Raw genomic sequence first — 22277 nt, 5'->3', positions numbered from 1 at the left:
CTTCTTCTAGTAAGTGCTTCCCCTTACCTGTCCGTTACTAGTAGAAAGGTGTGATCAAAGGGAGAAAGCTAGGGAAAAATACGAAGCAAAATCCAAGGACAGATTATCTGTTCCTCTCGGCCCTACTGACCGGCTGGAAAACTTCTGCCACCGAGGTACGAAGTTTCAAGACAAAATAAGAGCATTCAGCAGTAGCACCTGCAAATGGCTCTAGCACACTTAGTACAATTAGGTTACTCAAAAAAAAGCACGTGGCACGAAGTTCCTTGAAGATTCAGCGAATCTGAGTGAGCCTGCACCGCAGCATATGCTGCCTGCCCCCTTTTTCACCTGAAAGATGGGAAGAGGAATGGTTTTTCTTTATAACACCAGTAGAAACCACCACAAAAAACCACTCCAGGAGACTTAAACTTGATTTAACATTTTAATCTCAGGAATCAATAGTCTTATTTGCCAGTAATATTACAGAAAATTATTACTTTGCCCAAACAGGCATCCATGCAATTTTTTTCCCCACTGGAAAACTCAACACTTTTGTCTGATTTCCTACCAGGGAGATTAGAGCTGTGGAGGTCTTACAGAGGAAGAGGAGGGCTTCCTGTGTTCCACCAAACACATCCACAAAGCCACATGCAAACCCAGACCCACAGGCTCCCTACGCAGAGGATGGAGAGGCGGGAGCTGCCAGTGCTCCGTCAGACGCTGGTGCAGTGCCCACCATCTCCTGTCCAAAGCCATTCGAAAACAAGAATAACTACGTGAACCACTGGGAACAAGGCCCTGTTCGGTCTCACACCTGACCTCAGTTTCAGAATCAATGTTTCATCAATACCGAATAGAGGAACGGACACTGCAGCCTTCAGGTTCTCATTATTTAAAAGTGCTTCGGAGCACTTCAAAATTAATAAATAAAAATCCTAAGAGAGTGCAAGTGGGGAAGACTCTGCCCATCGCTTCTTTTTTCCTGCCTTCCATCAATGAGGTGCTGCTGTGTGAACATAACACCTGAAGAATCAGTTCCAGCTGTGTTTTCACCGAAAATATTGGCAACTCACGATAAATATCTGTAGGATGCAAGGGAGCTACCTGCTAATTTCTTATCTAATATATCTGTCCCTCCAGCTTCTCACAGATCGCTATTGCTGCTGAGGTCCACATCTCCATAGGTCTCAAAACTAAATCTAACACTCACGCCGACAGTGTAAATTACGGGCTAAATAAAAATATCAGTGAGAGAGAAAGGGAAGTGTTTCAGGGAGAAGTGCTGAAGGAAAGAAAAGCAAGTCATTGGCTTACATAATACAGATATAAAACACGTGTAGCAACTCATCTACCTTCACCCTGAGCAGAATTACAGGACAAAGGGAGATTCAATTAGAATGAAAAGCAATCAATCCAGATCCACAACCATATGATTTCACCAGCTAAAAAAAAAAAAAAAGATACAGAATAATTACCAGCTAAGTGGACTAAGTAGAAATTTCCTGAACAGTTATTACATATCTTTACATTATCATTACATATCCCTTTGGTGGAGTCAAGATGCATTGTATTTTCCTCTGAATTACATAGTCCTGACCCCTCCGGAGACAAGGACGTTGCACTGGGATGCATTGCCTCTCTTGTTATGTGGAAGCACTGCTTTTATGTTACCAAAGCAGGACACACAACTTGGAGGTGTGCTGATAAAATGTGGTGGTAAAAATGTAAATACCAATGTTTTAAAGCGAACACATATCTTCTTGTGAGCTGAGCCAGAAACTTTTCATTACCACAATTTTTTTTATCTTTAAGTAAAATCGTAAAATCATAAAATCATAAAATCATTTAAGTAAAATCATAGCCCATTTCAGAACTGTGGCTGCACTAAAAGGAAGTTTACCAAAGAGTATGGCAAGTTTCCTATCCGCATCTGTTGCAGCAAATGCTTCCCAGTAAGTCATCTCTTAGGTATACCACAGAGTTTATTTACGTGCAAAATTAAACTGGTAACAAGGAAATTGCACATTTACACTTCTAATCGTATTTTTCATCATTCCCTGTTCCCAACTTAACTGTTCACATTTCCCCTTCTTTCCATCTCGGAATTTTTGACTGTAAAATCTTCACGTTAAGATTCGTTTCTAAGAAAACAGTGTATTTTGCTTCCTAGAACCTGAAATTTGGGCACAACTCAACTGTGATTTCCAAGCCCGCCTGCAGGACATCTTATTTCATTATTCTGCCTGCAACTAAGTCGAAGTAGTGAGCAGATTCCTCTTACCTGTTTGTGAGCATGATCATAAGAGTTAATGTGATTGTCAAACTCCTGGTGTTTATAGTACTGCTTGTCACAGAGTTCACAGTAGAAGTTGGCTTTAAGATCTTCCAGAGCTTTTGCTATCGTGTTTTTCTTTCCAGCATAATCCTGGAGGGGGGCGGGAAAAAGTAATTTTAGTTTTGCCTTTGATGCTGCGAATGGATTTTGTGCTCTGCAGTTAATCATATTTGTAAACATTTACACACCTCCGTAACTAAAAGCCTTCCCATATTTGCTGTGTTACACTGCACATATTTACTGTATCTGCTGCGAGGCTGGAGATTTGCACACTTGCATTTGCTATACAGTTGCCAGCTGCCCTTAGGGGCTCTGTCAGAGGCGGCAAGGGTTTCCCCAGGTTCTGTCTAAGCACAAATATTTATCACGCTGAAGCCTATTTGCGAGTTAATTTCGATCCGAGACTCGCTGCTCCAAAGATCTGCTAGGTTATACACCCAAGCAGAATAAGCATGAAGGTACAAACTGCAATAATCTCGTTCTCAGGCTCTTACAAGAAAGTACGCTTACTAAAAAGAAAACAAAATTAAAGAAACCCTACTGGGTCCTTCTTCAACGCGTATACACGTGAAAACCTGAGGAACACGCTCGTAGCTGAGATGTAATGAGTAACTTCCATAGCTTTGTTACTTGTCATCCGACATTAGAAGGACAGACACCCATCTCCGTTCACCATACATTAGCAAAAGCATTACAAACAACCTTGCTTATCATCTATGAGCAAATTATACACAAGTAATATTTATTAATTGCCGAAATACATTGATGATAACATGGCCTGTTCTGAAAGAGCATGGAAATGGTCTGTCATCTCAAATTAGTTTAATACCAGTTAAACATTGAACATGTATAACTCCAGTGCAAGGACTCCTGCTTTTGACAAGTCTGTCTGGGACAGAATCACACCCTGAAATCCCAAATGCAGCAAGTATTGTTTAAGAAAATACACCCCTTGGGTTTGTTTCACAAAATGTCATCACTGTGAGCTCTTTGGAACTGAGCCTAAATTCCCCTGGTTTCTGTCTTCTTCCTTGTTCGGTTAGATTAAGATAAAAGATGATCTGGTAATCAGAACACCCAAAACCGAGTGAATTTGGAGAAAAAAAGTCCCTATTTGCTAGCAGTTGTCACAGCTTAGGACTCATACACTTCCAATATATTTTTGGGAGTTTAAAATGGAAAATTTATGTTTATCAGATTCGAATATTTTCAGAACAATTATGTTTATTAAAACAGAGAGGAATAATAGTCATATAATTAGAATTATACCCACAGAGTACTTATTTAAACTAGTACTTTAAATACAATTTAGCATGATTGGACTGCTAGCAAACACCATTGATTCATACCCAAACTGAGGCTCCCCCTCATCAGATTTTTGTCCCTTAAAGGAATTGCAAAAGTCCCTTCAGAGTGGTGCTTTGAATACTGGCTGACACGTGAGGCGTTCACGCATTTCTAACACATTTCTAAAACGATGTTTCATAAAACCTGTTTCATTTACAACCAAAGCGCGTTAGCATTTTATTTCGAGAAACAGCAGTATTTTACACTTTGAAATACGTTTACGCTGTATGGAAACCTAGCCCGGAAACTCTGCACCTAGTTCTTGGTATCAGCCAGTAAGAAACTACAGATTTTGAACCACTTCAATTATTACCAAGATGCCCGTGTTTAGGAAAGACAGCATATAGAGACCCTAAGGAGATATACTTCCTTGGAACACTTTAAAAGTAATTCTCATAGTCTACAAAGGGATGCCACCTAATTTTGCTTTTTTCAAACACAAAAAAGAAAATTCTGGATTTGGGGGAATAATATCTTTCAGAACTCTGAAATATTATATATGACATCTGTGAAGGACGAGAGCAAACGCGATGGATTCTAAGACAAGAACAGTGAATTGAATAATAATTTTTCTTTGTATAAAGATCTCCCACCATGTTGTCGATTAACCCTCAAGCAAAATTTTGCAAGACTTACTAATGTAGCATAATACCTTGAATAAAGTTACGTAACTTCATTGGTGTTCCTCTTGACGTAAAGCACCATTTTTGAAAAAATATACTTCTTATATAGCAGAATCTAACCCGAATGCAATTATATTTGACATGCCAATGCATCCTAATGGAGCAGAGACACTGGAACCCCATGAATGACTTTACTGCAAAGTAATAAAATCTCATCATGATCTTGGGGCTTCTACTACGAAATTCCTTCAGCTAGGGTTCTTTCAGGGGCAGGGTTAGTTTTACATTACCGTATTACATCACAGTTTCAGAGGCAAGTAAAGAATGTCATCACATCACCTAAATTAGACGCAAACAAGTAGATGGAATATAATAACGGAGTGCGATCATGCACGGGGGAGGGGAAAACCAAGACTTTTAAATGACAAGAACCAAAAGTATTTGACCTTAGGAACATACGAATGGCTGTATTGGATCAGGTCAACCTCTTGAACCTGTGTAAGATTTTATTCTGTACAACTAAGGAAAGTGACTCTTGACTAAGGACCGTTCCCTTTGCTTCGCTTTGCAGCTGCGTTCTGCTGGTTTCAGTTGTTGCCTATTGGAAAAGGTCATAAACACCCACTTTTTAATTCCCTTTGACTGGGTCATTCATAATTATATACACCCCCTACCACACTGTCTCTCAGCTATCGCTCTCCGAATGATACAGTCCTAGTTTATTCAGGCATTCGCTATATCAAGGCCACTCATCGCCTCTGCTTGTTCTTTTCGCAGCCTCCAAAAGAAGACGCGATAACACGACGTACCACGGTGCCGTGCACTACTATACTGATATTCTCTATTTGCTACCCTATTCCTTTTTGTAGTAAGTCTTAACGTATGAGTTTTTTTAAATCACGATAGAGGACTAAACCAACACTTTTATAGAACTCCTTCATCACCTACGTCCTTTGCTGCTGTATAATGTTTTGCTGGCAGGAGATGTCTCTAGCCAACTACTAAACTTCACCTGACTTCAGAAACTTCACGTTTCTTCAGTGGCAGCAATGGCCATCAACAAACCTCATGGCTGAGGTACCACCTTCGGGCTCTAAGCATGGGCAATAGCATTAACTAGCAATTGTGGGCAGTGAAGTATCTATCTCCAACAGGAATATATTTGCAGCAAAAATTTCTAAAGCAACAGTAGCAGCAGCAGTGTTTATTTTTACAAAATTTTGCATTGTGTTGCACTTCAAACAATCATGAAACACAAAAAAGGTAGTTTCTTCATGTTAGCCCCCAAGACTACCAGATGAGACTTGTCAACTTTATTTTAATCTGGTGGGAAAAGACGCTGAATCACCGCTCCAAACATCTTTGTTAGTCCTTTCCAAGACATCAGCTTATTGTATTGCACTTGTACGCACAAAAACCTTAATAAAACCCTTAATGGAGGGTGTGCAGGGGGTTCCCTGCAGCCGTGGGATCCCCCAGGCTATGTCAGCATTGAGGATAAGTTCCTGTGCTGGTTGGCGTCGGGAGCCGAGGAAAGTCAGATTTCAAGGATGAACGGAGAATGGAAACCGGAGGATACAGGCTGCTGGTTCTCTGCCTGCTAGGCTATTTCTATTGATTTCGCAAGGAGTACTACCTTGGAAGAGGAGGCTTTCGCTAGCTCTATCAATTTTGATGAGGGATAACTGCCCAAAAACTGACAGTAAAAAATTACAGTCCCTGGACCTTGATAGTACTGGGCAACGGACTGCAGACAGAAATGACCTGGAAACTTATTGGAGAGGAATATTCCTGGAGTACAGCAGCAGCCAAAAAACTCACTTAAAATGGTTAAATATGATCAAGCTTAGTCTCGATTTCATCAAGATTTGCAAACCATCCTGGAAGTTTTAAAAGAACTTTGAATTATGATTCAGCTTTGTAATGAAACTCAGACCTGAGTGTCACTTAGTTTCATTATTTTTTTCCTGAAAGGCTTATTATCTGAAAGCCTACAGCTATAATTCACTGTAGCTATTTTTCATAATTTATATGAAAGATCTCTAATAAGTGATCACATCTATCAGCTGGCTTTATTTCTCTAAATCCATCTTCTCCATCCTCCAAAGCCTTAAGCCTGGGCAAATGCTACAGCAAATGTCTGATAAATTGGATTAAGAGCGGGCTTTGTCCACAGAGGGGCTACCTGTAACCACCTAGACTGGACCTTCTGCTCCCATTGTACGGGAGAAAGAGAAGGAAAGCTACAGAAACACTGACCACCTTACATACGTAACTTTGGAGAGCTGAATAGATGCCTCAATCTAGTGGATATTTTTACGGAGGGCACGGCAGGCTCATACTTCTACTGTCTGCAGAAAGGTCAGCCAGAAAAAAAAAGTAAGAGTGTGAAATTATAATACATCATCTACTCCATGGTGATTGCCAGTGTGGATATTCTTTCTTTACAATAAATGTGAGCTCCTTTTATTGCAGTAAGCTATTCTGCATTTACTGTAGACTTAAAAGGGTCAGGCCTGCAGTCACTGCAAAATAAAAGGTATTACAGAAATAAACGCCTTCTTCAGGATAATTTACTGGTATAGTCATCCCAGAGAGGATTAAGACTGCGCTGGTCTGATCCTCTGGATTAGACCACATTAGACTCGACAGATGTTCCAGTGTAACCTTGTTTCACAAAAAATATTTAAAGCAAAACTACTCTATATATTAGCTGTATTTATATGAAAGAATCTGCCTAAAAATATGCTGTTACCAAAAAAAAAGAAAAAAAAAAAAAGAAAAATAAATCGAGGACAAATCAGCCATAGCTTAAGAGCAGACTTCTCTATAGTCAATTAACTGCGATACCCATGGACACAATTAACAATGGATTCCTTAATTTCTGGTATATTTACTAGGTATTATAAAGACAGTATGAAGAAGTAGATTTCGATGAATAAAATGTACAATTTAACAACATCTCCTCTGCTATCAATCTTGGTATTGCTTGGTACATATAATTTTTTTAAATATCTTCGCATATCACTTTTTTTCTCCTGTAAGCAGTCTGTACATCATCCACCAATGCACTTGAAGGAATAAATAAAAAATAGAATACATTAATAATATTAATGCAGTCTAGTACCAAATCTAATTATTTATAAGGTTCTTGTCCTTATCAAGGCAGTGAGACCAAAGCAAAAGGCAATTAGATGCATTGATCAAATTACTCATTGATCTTAACAAATTCATTTCCAAGTAGCATATAGCAAGTTTCTGCTTCATACCAACTTTACAAGGAGACTGGCTGGCAAAATAAATACCGAGAATATTGTCAGATCTTTTTGATTACCTTACCTGAAACTTTCCCATTAGCTGTGAGATCTGATAGCGACCTAAAACTCACAAGGCCATGATCATCAGATGCTATTTCCTTGATTTCTTGCTCCCTTCTGACATTCTCCTTTCAGGCAAAGGAGCTGCCAGCAGCAATGACCCCACTGTTTCACTGCTTCACTGCACTGGATGAGGACGGGCTCAAGGAAGAAGTGGTATCCTGAAAACCCCTACGTTAATGGAACATCAGAGGCTGAAAAAACCCACCTTACCTTTACTTTCTCTTCAAGATTACCTGCAGACAACCAATTCCAACCGAAACGCTTATTACGTACAAGAGAGCTAATCAGTATTCTGCTATGTACGTACCTGAAAATGCTATTGAAGACATGCAAATAATTGTAAAACTGGTTTCTCAGCTCCCTAATAAACACACAGACAGTATTTCACATTTAGATAAACACCCTAGCATTAAGATAAATAACACAGTGCAATTAGAAGGAAATAGCAAAATTTATTCCAATTAGTGCTGCTTGCTTCCTAATGCCATCCTCGTTTTTTTGAATCACCAAATTTGTTAACTATATACCTACCAATGCAAACAGCTGAATTCTGCACCCCCTTCACTAAACAGAGTGAGGCGGCTGTGAGCAGGGGCAGAGCTGGACTCCGTGGAGAGCAAAGCAATGCAGAACAGTGTCCTGCAATGTTAAGATTGAATTAACTTGAAAGGAAGCTTATGATGAGACAGCAATTCGTTATCAGATTTGTCTGTCTCATTAACTTACTTAAAGCACTTATGCTGTATAATTACTTTTAACTGGGACTCATAAAAATCACTTGATTGGGTTTTTTTGCCATTAAAAGTAACTGTTGTGCATAGATCTGTAGAATTATTTATTTATTCTAGTGCTTTAAAACCTACTTCCAGGCAGAGCATGCACTTACAAGGTGAGAGTGCTGGCCACAAATCTTTGCTTGGATACTTGTATTAAGAAGGAACCCTTCATCAGTGCTTATGAGAAAGCACGGCTCTAGTTATAACGGAGAAAAATTTATCTGCCCCATCTCTACCACTAATCTTTTGAAGTCCGTCCAAGGCGGAACTGAAGAATGCTTTCCTGTAGAAAAGAAAGAAGGTTTAACTCTAGATAATATCTTCTTCACTGAATGTTCATCACTGTTTAATGATAAGCAAGGGAAGAAGGAGCCTGGTATTAATCTCCTTTACTCCTCTACGTTAAATAGTCCAGTCACACACTTTAATTAGAGCACAATTTTGATTTAAAAACATCCTGGGGTTGATTTGGGCATTTAATTTCCTTATAGCAGGCATGTAGGCAGCTAAAGACTTTCATAGCTACTTAATGTGATTTCATTGACAGGTAAGTGTCTAATGTAATTAGACTCTTTGGGAAAATCAAGTTTTTTCTATTTGATCCTTCCAGCGACACACTAAACTAAATGAAGTGCCTTTTAACCCTGCAGAACTTGCAGCCTTGGAGATGGACTGAAAAACCCCTTCTGAGCACGAAAACCGAGCACTGGAACAAACGTCGGTGTTCGTGCCCGGCAGCCCTCAATCCAAAGGGGGTAGGACCACGTCTGGCGTACGGCGTTTCGGGACCCGAGGAAGGGCAAAGCACAGGGCAAGGGCAGTTGTTTATTTATTTCACCTCACGTTAACTGACTGCCAATTGATCGGCTGCTACTCATTTGTATTTTTAAAGTTGCTCGAGAGCTCTTCAAGCTTCAGTCTGTTGGTGACGTTAGTTTTTGCTCTAGTAAAAATTGCCGGTAAAGTTGGCCGGGGCACTGGGGAAACAGAAAATTGGACCCCATCTTATTAAATACATTTAATTTTGAGCATGTGCTTGATCTATGGGACAACTTACACACGAAAACCTGCATACCTGTAGTTTCAGGACGAGAGTTCTCGGTGATTATCGAGTTCAGTTTTCCTAGCTTTGGCTGCTGTGCTTGACTGTAATAAATTTTTTTCTGCAAGATTTTTATCATGATCCTCTATTTTTTTTTTTGCTAAGTTTTCAAACCACTATTTTTCCTGTATTTTCTCTTTTCTGCTTCTGCTTATATTTTTAAAAGGTTTTTTTTAGGAAAGCAAAAGAGAATATAACAATCTTTGAACTGAAATAAAGACGTTTCTGTCCCATTTTGTTCCTTGCAAGAATGCAACTTCTCCATGACTGGTTAAAATTGTAATCTGTTCTACTTTCAGACAAATCTGAAACTTTTTTATTTGGATGAGGTGCTTAGGGACATGGTGTAGTGGTGGGCTTGGCAGTGTTCGGTTTACGGTTGGACTCGACGATCTTAAAGGTCTTTTCCAACCTATACGATCCTGTGATTCTGTGAAATATAAATCAATATCTCAAAAACGTGAGCATTATATTTGCCCGACTGAGGAAGTTTCAAACCGTATTTTAAATTCAATAGGTCCACTGTGTTTTCACAGCCAATGTGTTTGTTAGGAGCAGAGCGCTGCTGAACCGTGCATGGTGCCTATGGAAGTAAGTGCTCCTGGAAATCCCCCCGGCAGGCTCAGTGATTTTTCTTTACAGACCCTTTAACTGATTCCATTTTACTATGGCTTTCCAGACCATTATACCTTTTCATGCAAATCTACTATCTTTTTATAGCTTCAGGGACCCATCAGGACTAGCCTTACATTATGTGCTTTGAAGTTATGTGCCATGAGCGCTTAAATACCCAGCCATTGAAAAAGATACCTTAGAAGGGGGCCAGGTCTGAAAGGCTCCTAGGCAGGGTTGTGTGCCTGCCCAACAAGTCCTGGACGCAGCTAGCCAACAGTTCCAGCTGCACACCAGAAGGACGGTCTATTCTGATATATAGCTGATGGCCTGTATCAGCTTATCCCACTGGAAAGAAGTATCTCCTGCCCGGACATTTGGTTATTAAACGGAATACACTCTGTAGGGCTGGACCAATGTACTTTTAATTTTTGTTAAAAAACCCACCACCACAACAAACCCCCAAACCCACTAGGAATTACTCTCCTGAGCAACTTCAGTTGTCTAATTATGAATATGTACAAGCTTAAGATTTGCATGATGATGCAACATGACGCAGTAAATATTTATTTTCCTAAAATTAATCCTCAGTGTTGAACACAAAAAAAGGGAGGGAAAAAAAAAAAGCATAATTTCTTTTGACATCCTTAAATAATGCAAATAAATCTTTCTACTCACAAGCCCACAGAAAAAGTTTGTCCTAATGGGAAATGGAATTAAGTTTAAATTTGCCATAGAGAAAACTCCTTGAAAAAAATCCTTCTAAAAATTCCTTCTAATTTTGGGCTGATTCAAAATACTCTTCACAAGCAGTAATTGAGTGTGATGAAGATGCTCGGTCTAAGTGAAAAGACAGTAACACTACACAGACCAAGAGAAATGAGGCTGTAAGAACAGCGCTTGGCAAACGCACAAACTGGTGTTGAAGATCTTGTTCTTTCGCTTCTGAGATTGTTTTGTAAGCTGCCAAAGTATGAGAACAGCCCTGCGGGAGCCCTGACTTACCTTGGCGGAGCCACACTAGCTAAATTATGAGTGACCTTATCGCAGTCTTAAACCCAGATATAGCACCTTTGAGATGAGAGGGGCCTGGTCTTTGTTCTCACTGAAAAGATAATAAAAAAATGTTGCAAACTTCTGAATGACCCTGGGTTAAAAAAAAAAGAAAAAAAGAAAAAAAAAAAAAGAAAAAAACAAGAAAAAAAAAAAGAAAGAAGATTGGTGTAAGTGTAGCTGCCGCTGAAGCAGCAGTCTATATACTAAATACAGTGACCGACGACCCATGGCAAATATCTTTTTTCCAATGACCTTTGATGAGTTTCTTATTTTATTTGTGTGAGAAACAAATGGCAGATGGAGCATTTATCATTGCTATGACCCTCACATATACAAAAAGTTATTTGAATAGATGCAACTCATGAAAATAGCTACTTTATGTGAATGATAATACTTAAGTTTTGAAGACTTTAGGCCATAAAGGTGGATAGTTGATACTCGATAATTTCAATAAAAGGGAAAGACAGTGGAAGCTTAATAAAAAAACCACTTAAGGCTCGTAAGTGCATAAAAGCCTGATTTTAACTCCACCTCCTGGCCAAAGGGGAGAAGAAAAGATTGCGGTTGGTCTGATACTTTTCACCCTTGTTTTGAAAAATGGGGTGAAAACGAAGGACTGTGGTACAGCCACGTGTCAAGATATACTGTCGGGCAAACGCTTCTGAAGTTGAGAGTGTCAAATACAGAAAAGGCATGAGAAAGCATTTTTAGCAATCTCTTTGCTGTCTACCTACCCAGGCAAGCGTGCAGTAACAGCCAGCCCCGCGACGCAACGAGGATAGCCAAACTCAAATGTCTTACGTCCAGTACCTGTACATGAGCTGATGGAAAATACCTAAAAACGCCTGGCCGTTAGCACCAATGACATTTCCAAGGAGACTCTTAAAACGGCATCAGGACGGCAGCCGTGCTCTGTACCGCTTCGCTGCCGGCAGCGCCGTGCCAGCGGCACCTTTCGCTGCCAGATGAACGCGCAAAGACGAAGCGTTTACCCAGCATTGCCCATAATCATTAACTGTGTTTAAAGAGATGCAGAGAAAATGAGCCACATGCACAAAACAGTAAAAGCTTCCTCAAAAATGTCATTCTTAAACCCACGTGTTAGCATAAACAATACATTTAGAATGGGCCTTAGTCGCACCGCTCCATTTTTCTCCATTTTCTGTCCTGTTTTGTGCACAGCAAATTGTCAAAAATCCCTGAAGTTGAGCAAAAATGCAGAGAATTACATGTGGCATGCTGTCAGGTAAAGAAATGGGTTTTTAAATACGTTTTCAATACAGACTCACAAAAGCTCAAGGCAAGACTAGAGACCGAGATCTGACTGAAGTTCGAGGGACTATTTCTGCCAATCTGTCGCACGCTGCAGCACTCAGACCATCAGAGAGACGCTAAACCACAAACCCAACATAAGCAGTGCTAATACACTTGTCTCGACTTCTCCTAGTAACAGGTACACGGCAAAAAAACCAAAAAACAAAAACCAAATCCGGTCCAGTTTGAAAGTCCAGCATAAAAATATTCCACGTATCTTTCTTACTGACCATTTCTATTAGAGCAGTACCTATAGGTTCCCACTGTTTTAGAGACTCTGAATGGAATATAAAAGACAGTTTGAGAGTCCCCAGCAGCTGAAGTGATACCTTATAGGTATATACCTCCTCCTCCTCCACAGCAAGGCTTCTCCTCTGTTCCCAGTTACTTCTCCTCAGTACCAGCACACTTGTTTGCAGGAGCATGCATTTATTTAGACCAGCAAGCTGATCTAGGTTAAAAATACTTCTTCAAAGGAAATAAAATATGTTTAATTAAAACCTGAATCAGTTCACGTAGCCGGTTTAGCAGCCTTCACCTCCATCACCACCATGCCAGCACAAATACCAGTGTGGTTGCATGAGATGCGGAACAAGTCAGAGCGCGGGCCAAGACCGACCAACTCTACTACAGGGGGTATCAAAGCTAATAGCAACGGCATAAGGTCCAAAAGAAATTAGTGCAATAACCAAAACTAAAACCCAAGCCATCTAAATGTTGTGTGCTTTGTCTGATAAACGGGCAGGTGTAGGTTTCCACCTAACTACAGATCCACAGATCTTTCTTTAGTCTTCGCGAAGAAGTTGCTGTAAGGTTGTGAACTGCTCACCAGTTACAGAAGAAGCATCACCTTGAGGTGCAAGGATCCGCCGATACAACTAGAAGAAAAGACTGGAAGGGAGAAATAATGGCACAACACACCAGACAGAAATGTATGTTGAGGAGATGCCAGCATTAGTGGTGAGCTCGAGGCATTCGGTAAAAGAAACCAATTTCTTGCATACAAGTGCTGATTTTTTTTTCAAAGGCTTCATATTCTTAGATTATTCAACTCTTTCTTAGCCTTAAGCCATCCCTGCCCAGCCAAAAGTTTTCCTTTTTTAGTTGAAAGGAACTCCAGCTGCCTTGAAGAAACAAACAGCAGAGCCATGCCATGGAAACCGCTGGATGCACAACAGGCTTCTCCGGCAGGAAACGTCGGTGAAACGTATGCAAAATTAGCATTTCTGAGCCTGCTAATCATTTTTGGTAAAAAGCAGCCGTATCTGCAGTATTGCTGATATAGGAGTCAAATGAACAGGGTTGCAGCTTATCTACAGTTAATAGTAAACCAACAACATTTAATCTTGCACTAATATGGCTACTTATACAAAAACCCTAAACTGACATTCTGTACCCAGAGCTTAGCAAGGCCTCCTTAAAAAACTGATCCTTAAGTATCAGTGAGCAGACAAAAAGATATCTATATTCCCAAACCTTAAAGGCCTTTGGATCTGAGACTTTGTTCTTCAACAAAATAGGGCTCAGCCAGCAACTGCAGCAGCCAGTCTGATTCCCTCCGGACCCGAGTTTCAAGTGTGGATCCTCCAACATTTCTGAATAATATCCTCACGCTGTGGTCTTTTCCTCTTCCACTAGGTCCTCCATCAGTGTCAAACACATAAAACTCTGAGATCTTTGCTTCTCTATTAAGTTAGACTGAATGTGTTTTCCATTTCGTGGATGCACACGTGTACATTAACACATACACATACAGGGTGCGGGAGCACAAACCTAGTTTTGGAAACCAGACTTAAGATGTGCTACCTAATAGCTAAAGTGATCTACTGTCTTGCTGAATTTCCTGTAGTAACAGGCATGGATTTGGGAAACTACCAGGTCAGTCTCAATTTTACAAAGAAAAATCCCCAAGGGATATGACCCATAAAAACAGTGAAAGTAGGTAAAACCAGTCTTAGAAAAGAAAAAAGTCAGCACAGTGGAGAGCCTCAGGCTGAAGTCGAAACTCAAGGCGGTTTTAATCCTGACTTTACCAGAAAGAAGTGTCAGGACTGTCTTTTCTGCGTTTGGCTTTTCTGCCAAATGCTGTGGAAAAAAAAAAAAAAGAGCACAAAAGTGGTAGGAGCTGGAGGTGGTGATGCTGGTACCAGCTTCTGTACTACTACTCTGCTCCCCCACCAACATTCAGCCCTTCGCTGCCTCCAACGGTGAAGGCACAGACAGCTCTTTTGGATCAATCTTCCCGTGGGATTTTAGAGTACATTAATATAGCACAGGTTTATCACACAGAAAAAAACGGCATACTAATGTCTTGTTTCTTAAAATCGCGCTAACAGTTACAAGGAATTTTCCTGTTTATTATTACGGATTTATTATATGTATTCTGGGCATCCAGTGAAAAAATAAGTATTTCTCCAAAGCGAATTCCGACATAAGGTAAAATACTTCAAGATGATTAAGGTAGATTAAAGTCTTTTAGCCACTGCAGACAAGCAATTTCTTTCTTCCAAGCAGGGTGCAAGGGTCCTCAGCAGAGGATGCTCACGTGGAAGTTCTGTGCCGAGGTGCTGCCAGGAGGTGTTCAATGAAGACAAAGCACTTTAGGTTTTTTTCTTCCAATTTCATCCACAACAATGCAGATGAAGCTTTCATATATGAGTATTTTTAACGGCTTACTTAATTTTAAGCATTGTTTTATCGAAGTTTTTGGTATATTTTTATCCATTGGCATGTCATAAATTTTACAAGCCAAAGTTTAAAATTATATGTTTAAATATACAGACATGTATACGCATATGTGTGTATAAAAATAAAGTAGATGGCAACTGCATTTATCATCATTAACCTTGTTTTTATAAACAGCTTTTCAATCAGTTTTATCTGCAGGAGCACATTAAATCAAGTAATGACGTGTCCCTGCGTACAATAGGGCTGCACTGATAGCAAAGGAGCTCGGTCAGCTCTCATAATATGAGTCAGCAATTGTTCTGTGATATCTTTAATTTGTTACAAGCGAAATCCTCTTAAGAGCGCCCGCTGGAATCCAAAAGGTCAGGCAGGAAAGTGGCAGAAAATCAATACTGACAGCTTCTGTCACCCTCCACAATCTATATAGCTCTTTCTAAGCTAAATTGCTTCTTTCTAATCTTTCTAATATTTGGCTGCTTGAGTCTTGCTTATATAACATTAAAAAAAAAAAAAAGAAAAAGAAAAAAAGAAAGAATTACCTTCCTGAAGAGAAAGTTGTTACTTTTAGCACTAAAAATCAGAACAAAGCCCGTTCTTGGTTGAGGTTTGTGCAGATACTGCTGAGACCAAAGCTGCATTTTCATATAGAGACTGTCCAAAGCCACGACAAAACGACTGATGGCACTCCTGCATCAGCTAGAACACTTTTCAGGTGGGTTAGCCCAAAATTTGAAAGACAAAATTAATACCAGTTTGGCCCATTTGAATTTCTTATAGCTCTTTAAGAAGTACAGTTCCCCTATTTACATGCTTACAAGGGTTAATATCAAAATACAGTGAAATAAAAATGCCAGAAGGCTTTCGATCAAGCTTTAAAAATGGTTTTCTTGTCTACTGTAATTTTAATTATGAAAAAATACCAGCACTGATAATCAATACATGCAACATGGAGGAAAACATTAATTTTTCAAGAAAGGGATTTTAAGATGAAGCAAAGAAAAGGTCATTCTAATCTAAACCAGATTAAAAGTAAAATAAATTAAACATGCCTTTAACTTTAATATGAGAATTTAACAGGTGCTGCAGCTGTTAGCAATGTTCTCTTATTAAAAAAAAAAAAAAAAAAGCCTTAACAACAAGAATAGGAGAAAAATACAGATTTTAGCAGACAGGGAATGACAGTTTGTGTCCCTGAAAAGAAAGCTGAAAAGACACAGAAGAGAATCAGTGCTCAGCAGTATCCTGGTTTTATTTGGAGTCTTTCCTCGAGAATGTGAGACATGTCTGTTGATATTACTTTCTCTGCACCCTGCATTTGTGAGGGTTTTTTAAACATTTTTTCAGGACTGTGCTCCTGTCTCATTAAAATTGGGTTTTATAGCTCAGTAATCACAAGTGAGCAAGTGAGGAAAGTAGAAAAGTTGTGATGGTGGCCATCACTTTGGATTTTTAAAATACTTCTGTTAAATGTTTTCAAACAAGCTACTGAAATACCGATCTTTGTCTTTATTAAAAGAAAACCTTTCTTTGGCCAACTCAATTGATGCAGCATCTCTCTGCATGGAAACGTAGCCTTCAGTGACTGCAATTAGCAGAAATGAAGATCAAACCTACAATACCAACATCTCATCACATATAAGAGACCCCCTCATGCCCAGGACCAATGATGCTGCCCAGTACCAGCTCCAGCCAACCACCCACCCAACCGCCTACAGCTCCTGGCCTCCAGGTCACCCCAAACCAGCTGTTGACCAAACGCCTTTCCAACGGGAATGGAAGGTGAGATTCCTAACTGATAGAAAGCACACAAAGCCCTGTAACACAGCACGACATGGATAGGTGACGTATTTTCCCCGGCTGACTTCCTTTAGGAGTTACCAAATATTCAAAATTGTCACAAGACTCATTAGGAGAATAACCGATACGAGATTGGCTGAATCTGACACTTCAAGAGGTTAGCGTTGATGGTATATATACACATATATTCTCTACATATAGACTATTTTCATTTCGGAAATATCTTACCAAAGGAGGTGGATCTAAAATTATTGCTGTGAATAACAGCTCCTGGAAAAGCAGTAGGAAGAAGCAAAAGTTTTCACTCCTTTCTCTTTCTTGAGGCCAAGTGTTCGACTTCTGCTTTAAATGGCAATTCAGCTGCTGAACATAAGGCTTTTAATGTTGACCTTGCATGCTTAATTTTAAAGGCAATGAGAATAGAACAATTTAATAGAAATTCATTGACCTTTTAAAAAGCTTTCCTACACCATTTTCTCTCACAAATTGGTAAAATATTTACTAGCATGAAGCTTTTACTTTTTCCATTAACAAATACTTTTTCTTCTGCCTACTTGATTCGAGTCATAATATTCTTCTTTATGATGTAACTACATGCCACACAAATAATTATGAAATAAAGTATTTTTAAATTGCATTTAAAAGTAATAGAGCCACAAAGAGAAGTAGTAGGCAACACAGTTCAACAGTATGTAAGTGAAAATGCAAATTCTTTTAATGTATATTTAAATAGCTGTTTGCATAGCCTCAGAGCTCCCTGGCTCTAGCATTGCTTGCTTCAGGCCTTATTCTGGGCAGCCAAGCACTTCAGAAGAGGATGAGCAGAGGGGAGGGCAGAGAAGACCTGACTGCCAACAGATGTCATCCCACACCCAAGTAACCAACCCCAAAGAGCCCATCCATACTTGAGGGCCTAGCCATTAATGAAGTACTACCTAATCTCTTGCAAACAATTAGGTCCACCCTCACCACTTCGGAGAAGACATTGTAACTAGTAATGGGATTAACAGAAGTTTCTACTGGTGGCAGGGAGCCAAATAAGCCACCCTGGGAGACGTTTCCAGCAGAAAGACAGGACCCAGCTCATTCCCCCAGGTCCACAGCTAGTACCTCCAGCAAGCAAATATTGACCTTAACAAAATCATTTTTTTCTGTCCTCTTTTTTTCCTCCGTATCTTCTGAAGTCATGAAACACAAGTTCAAGGGGCATAGGCCCCCAACACAATCTCCAGTTTCAGGCAGCAGACCCACATAGTAATGCTCTTGAAGAAAGACTTAAGTAACATTTGCTCTCCAACAAAACATAGCGTTTCCTTCCTCAGTCCAAAAACTTTCTTAAATTGAAAACTTTCTGTTCTGGGTTTTTATTGTTGTTGTTTTGTTTTTGTTTCCTATCCCTGGAACATTAAAATAATGTTTCCAAAAATTTCTGATTATATAACCCAATATGGTTACAACCGTGAAATCTTAAACTTTCAAGTTGTGTTTCTTCTCCACGCGTGATACACATCTACATGATTTTGTGCGTGTGTGTATATATATATATTTGTACCTCTGGTTTTTCATTTCAGTGGTTCTCAGTTTTCCCGCACTCAGTCAAACAGGTTGAGTTTTGGTGAAGAATTTTTGAACAGCGGATCACAGCATATATGTGGCATTTATTAATGCCAAAAGAGACCTTACAAATTTCCTGCAGCCCTGGTGCTATCTTAACATATAGCACACTAGCTCTACCATTGCACAGGAGGACCAGAAGGCAAAGCCATACCATCGTACTTATTTTTTCCAGCAAGAAAGGAGTAGCTTTTAATCTACTGCTGAATGTATTGACTTTACGTGAACAGAAAGGTGACATCAGTATCATCAGTGGGCAAGATCAATGGAAAGGCGAAGAAGTCAAACAACCTCACCTAAATACAAGAGGACCACATTAAAGCCACTGTAAAATCAGATAACACTGATTTGATTGAACAGCACGCGGGAGAAAACGTGATGTGTTGGGCTAACGCTTAATTTCATTAACCAATTTTAAAGCATGCTTTTCAGATTTGATTATCAACATAACTGTTTGGAAACACACACCATCACAAAAAGAGGTGTATAGGATCTCTCCAGCACTATGTAATTAAAAGCAAACATTGATCACTTGACTCTTGAAGCCCCAACCTCTGTCAAATACAACTTTATTGAACAATAAATTAAATTTCAAATTTGCTTATTATTTTAAGATTAAAGCGTGCTGTATTACACACACAGAGCTACGTACTCAGAACGCAAGCGGAAAGTATTCATTACAAAAGCAGTCACGCTTCAGTGACAGCAATTATCATCTTGCACTTGTTAAATGCCACACAAAATGAGACTTGCTTCAGATGGTTTTATTTCAGCCAACCTGACCTGAATCAGACTAATGATGTACTTGCAAAAGCTACACTTATACAACAGCCAACACCAGCAATTGATTACTGTGTGGTCGTTTTATGGGGTTTACTACAAAAACACCAGGGTGAATACAAATAACATCTTTGATTTTATCCTTATTTAAAAAAGAAATCACCTGTGCTTGCATTCGTCATGGAAAAGCAGGTTTCTAGATTTCATTTCAGCTGACGTAGCTTAGCATCATTTTAAAGACAGTTTCAGATTGGGCTTACTCCAGGTTTATAATATTGAATTAAATATATTAATAACATTGATTATAAGTGATATCTTTGGGACGAGAAGATTCCTTTATTTAAAATATATAAATACCAATACATAATATCTCTAATAGCACCTAGAAAAATGGTTTGAACCTGAAGCATATATAAGGGCACTTAAAATAACATTTATCAAGCCTCCCCTATTCATGCTGAAGCAATGGTTCTAAATAGATCCTCTTCATCTGATTTAGCTACTTATGGCACAGGCAGCAAAAAGCCTTTTCCAAAAACAGGGGAGGAGAGCCTGAGGATTGCCATGCTCAAGACACCTTCCACTTTTCTCTGCCACGGTTTTCAAAGAGCTCCAAGCATGCTGCGGCTCTCTTAAAAAACGACAAGCGAAAACAACGTATGAATGAAAGGCTGATTAGCTGCCGAAACCCACCGGCGAAACAGCGTTTACCTTCCAACTAATCAAAGCACGAAAACTAGCTGCCTTCCTGGCCGTCTTCTAGGGCTTGTACATCGGCGGGCTCTCGGGGAGCTTTTCTGCAATGCAAACCAACCGAATGAAGGAGGTCTCCTGACGATCTTTCCTCCCTCCTTTCACTTGTGTTTCTAAAGCCCGCTGAAGCTGCTGCTTCCTTGCCGTTTATATCCAGGTAACGGAGCGGAAGGAAGGGCGATTCTCTCAGCCGTTACCCGTTTCAGTTGTTTGGCAGGGCACAGGTTCTCGTCCATTTTGAATAGCAAAGAAAAGGTCCTCAATAGAAGAGACCAGACTGTTTGAGTTAGGGGAATAAAAGTGCTGATGAACTACAGACACTGTCAACAGGTTTTTTAGCATATTACAACAGATTTGCTCAAGATTGATAAAATCCTTAACACTTGAAAAAAGCCCAAACAAAACCCAAAAAACCCTCTAACTTCTACATGAGCAGGATTTGTTGGATTACCAAACATTTTTGTAACGTTTCCACTTTCTTCGCAGCTCCATACGTACCAAATTCTATTTAGAAGCTTAAATAACATTTATGTTGGAAAGGAAATTTTTTCTAAGTGGCATCGTCTAACCTAAAGAATCAGATCTCTCAGGTAAAGTTTGTTCTTTGAAGGCAACTACAGACATTGTTCCCATTTTCAAGTACAATTTGTGGCTCATTTCTTAGTCTACATATGAAGGAAACATCTGGAGCAAAACATTCAATTTCTAAAAGATTGTCCAGCCCTAACGCATAAAGAGCATGTCGGCCCATAATACTCTACTGCAACATGATGCTCACAAAAACAGTAAGCAGGTTAAGACTCTTATGTGAATTTAGCTTTCTGAAGGCAACCTTAAGACCCAATATGCAGCCCCTTTTGTTGCTTAAGATGTGATATTACATATTTGGGAAAATAGCTGCAGTTTGGGGAGCCTGGAGGTTACACATATAGAATCGGGCTATGCTCAGTCAGAAGTAAGAACTGATTTTGTTTCAGCAGATGTCTGTATAAGCTCCCGCAGGATCGCTGAACCCTCCCAACAGTCTATTTTAAAAGATGTGATTGTGTTGAAATGCTGATATTTTTCTGAAAGGGCATTTTGTGTTTACATAAAAGCAGTGAGTGCTTGTATTGCTATATCACCAATAGTTCTTCCGTAAAGTTTGTTTACTTAACTCTATTCTAAAACAGTAAATTCAGTCAATAAATGGCAGAGCTTTGCAGTCCCTGCCTCCACAGCCCTCCCTGGTCTGGAAGTTCAGATCCATAATCATCTGGCTGAAAACGTAACTCTTCTCCATTTTTTTTTCCTCTTTTCCCCCTACACCGTGTGTGTCTGTCTTTTATACCTCAGCTGCAAGGAAACCAGGGAATTTGATATTAGACCACAATACAGCTAGAAATTGGTGCAGCAAGCAATTTAGATGTGATCATGCTGATGTCCCACTCCATTTGATGTGTTTGACCTCGGTAAAAAACAAGCCGCCAGGCCACTGTCTTTAACAACGGCAATGAGGAAATAAGGAGGACCTGCCTGCTCGGAAAGCTGTCGGGGTCAAGTGGTGTGGAGGAGGCTGATAGACATAATCAGCTTGGGGCTATTTGCCTCAGACAGCTACACGAATGCTTCAGAAATGACTGCTCACCTCTGGTTATTTATTCAATATTCATATTTCTAACCAAAGCGTTAAGAGAGACCGAGCAAGCATCCTGAAAGCTACATGTAAATGAATAATTTACTATAAGAACACTTTTTGCTCCAAAGCAAACGTGCATTGAGATGCGTCATGACTATCACATTACAGCTACTAGACTGTCAAACTTCAGAGCATAAAATTAACTGGCAAAAGGAAATGGAAAATTGGTTATCCCTTTTCTTCCTCCCTTCCCTAACATTTCTAAGAAGCACCCTCACAAAAAGTAAAGGCAAGGAGAAGCGCAAGAGGTCCCACATCCAAACACACCGTCCTTGCTGAGAATCAGAACGGCGCTGAAAGTCAACAGGCCTTTCAAAACCTAACTAGATTCCTACAAACAAGACTTCGAAAGGCACCGAGGAACTCGGAGGCAGATATCCCTCACGCACCCACCTGCCAACGCACCTACCTCATTCTCTTCTGACCTATCGACTAGAAAG

The 22277-nt window shown here is 39.7% G+C and overlaps 1 protein-coding gene across 1 annotated transcript in view; it reads right to left on the bottom strand.

Moving 5' to 3' along the window:
• The window catches only part of ZNF804A (zinc finger protein 804A), a 156602-nt gene that overhangs the window by 34551 nt on the left and 99774 nt on the right, over positions 1 to 22277 (bottom strand). The window contains exon 2 of the mRNA XM_075512197.1: positions 2264 to 2407. Within this exon, the coding sequence (XP_075368312.1) occupies positions 2264 to 2407 (144 nt within the window). The remainder of the gene's footprint in view (positions 1 to 2263; positions 2408 to 22277) is intronic.

The sequence above is a fragment of the Mycteria americana genome, chromosome 9 (assembly GCF_035582795.1).
Source record: "Mycteria americana isolate JAX WOST 10 ecotype Jacksonville Zoo and Gardens chromosome 9, USCA_MyAme_1.0, whole genome shotgun sequence".
NCBI lineage: Eukaryota > Metazoa > Chordata > Aves > Ciconiiformes > Ciconiidae > Mycteria > Mycteria americana.
This window is presented reverse-complemented; position numbering and strand designations above follow the sequence as displayed.